Here is a 1,880-nt window from a genome sequence, read left to right as displayed (position 1 = left end):
CCGATACGTTTAGGGCAAAACTCGCTACATTTACCCCGTTATGTGCGCGAGGTGAAGGAGCGTAAGGCGCTGAAGTGTACGGAAAACATAATCGGTGCGCCGATTCAAAACATCTACAATAATGATAGTAACATTAATAATAAAATAATTGTCAGTGCAAAGTAGCCTACAAATTTTTTGGAGGGGGGCGGTGGGGGACCTGGATAAAGGCTGGGGGGGCGCTGGGCCGAAAAAGGTTGAGAAACACTGTGCTAAGCGGAGTTAGCCTATCAGCAAACCTATGCTAGCCTAGATGAGTGTTTCCCCCCCCTGGTCCTCAGGCCCCCTGCTCTGCATGTTCTAGATGAGCCTCTGCTCCAGAGCAGCTGATCCAAATGACCACCAGGTGCCTGTTAATCACCCAGAGATTCAGTCCAGGTGTGGCAGAAGGGAAACACCTGCAGGACAGGAGGCCAGAGGACCAGGGAGGAGAAACTCTGGCCTAAATTAGCATCTCAATGCCAAACATGTAGCAGCTAATGCTAAAGTCAGCGTTCACATTTCCACAGAAGCTCTGTGGATGATCAGAGCAACTCTGGAAAGATGAACGTTCCTCCAATCTGATGAAGAACCTGAAGATGAAAAACTATAAATATCTTTGTTTTTCAGCTTGTATGTCTATTTATTCAATAATTCAGCAGAAAGGGGTTGTGAATAGAGAACGTTGCTGTTTTTGTCAGTAGTTTTGGATTATTTGTGACGACGCAGCCTGAAATAAACCTGACTGGGTCGCGTGTTAGTGGCCGGCTCCCTCTGAGGTCCTGCTGATCCAGATCCGTGTTTTGTGTCTTCCAGAGCTGCTGGGCTCCACCAAGAGGCTGAACGTCAACTACCAGGACTCGGACGGGTCAGTGCCACAGAGACAGGAAGTTCCTGTCTGGCTTCCTGCAGCTGCTCTGCCTCTACTCGCCTTTTCTTTTCTCTCATCATTAAAACCTGTTAAAACTCATGATATAGAAGTGAAAAAAGATGATTATAAATCAACCTTAAGATTTTATTAAACTGAATAACAGTTTTAATTAATTTGATTGTGTTTAAGACATAAATTTTAATAATTAAAATGATCCAAAAGTCCATTTAATTACTTCTAAACATATTTAGGTTGCAGTCAGCAATGTTTATTCAATGTTTTCCAGACTTATTCCAGATCAGAGCACACAGGCAGTCAGTGCGACGGTGCGCCAAACACGAAGTAATCATTATATGTTCTCTGTCGATGCGATGGCAGTAAAGGCGCCGTGAAGTTTACAATCCCAGCTGCTTCAGTTTTTACGCAGTTTCTCTTCTCGCTGATCTTCAAGACGTACCGGCGCTCTATCGCCCCCTGTGGTCAGAAGATGTTGCTGTAGCACCGGCTCCTGAAGCTCCTCGGCAGGAAAGCAGGTTTTATGGTGTCTGCAGATCCAGGAAGCTGTGAAACGCTGCAGTCAGGCTCCATTAAGAGTCGGCTCCTTGGTGGCCCTTTATGGTGCCGAGGGGGAGGTCAGAGGTCAGGGGGCAGAGGGCAGGACTCCAACCATCAACATGAGAGTGTGACCAAAGAGGAGAGATGTCTCAGTGCTGCTCTGACCAGCTGACTGTCCTCACGGCTGAGGGACCATTCAGACGCTGCTGCTCTGATCCTGCAAGACTGGGCTCCTCCCCTTCCTGCTGAGCTCCTCCCCTTTCTACTGGGCTCCTCCCCTTCCTGCTGGGCTCCTCCCCTTTCTACTGGGCTCCCCCCCCTTCCTGCTGAGCTCCTCCCCTTTCTACTGGGCTCCTCCCCCTTCTGTTAGCTCCTCCCATCATGTTAGGCTCCTCCCCCTTCTGTTAGCTCCTCCTCTCTGCTGGGCTCCTCCCCT

The 1,880-nt window shown here is 48.8% G+C and overlaps 1 protein-coding gene across 1 annotated transcript in view; it reads left to right on the top strand.

Moving 5' to 3' along the window:
• LOC103469471 (CASK interacting protein 2) overlaps positions 1-1,880 on the top strand; it is a 54,752-nt gene that overhangs the window by 19,257 nt on the left and 33,615 nt on the right. The window contains exon 8 of the mRNA XM_008417166.2: positions 835-886. Within this exon, the coding sequence (XP_008415388.2) occupies positions 835-886 (52 nt within the window). The remainder of the gene's footprint in view (positions 1-834; positions 887-1,880) is intronic.

This window comes from Poecilia reticulata, linkage group LG8, assembly GCF_000633615.1.
Source record: "Poecilia reticulata strain Guanapo linkage group LG8, Guppy_female_1.0+MT, whole genome shotgun sequence".
NCBI lineage: Eukaryota > Metazoa > Chordata > Actinopteri > Cyprinodontiformes > Poeciliidae > Poecilia > Poecilia reticulata.
The sequence above is the reverse complement of the archived record's forward strand: the minus strand, read 5'-3'. Positions and strand labels throughout refer to the sequence as shown.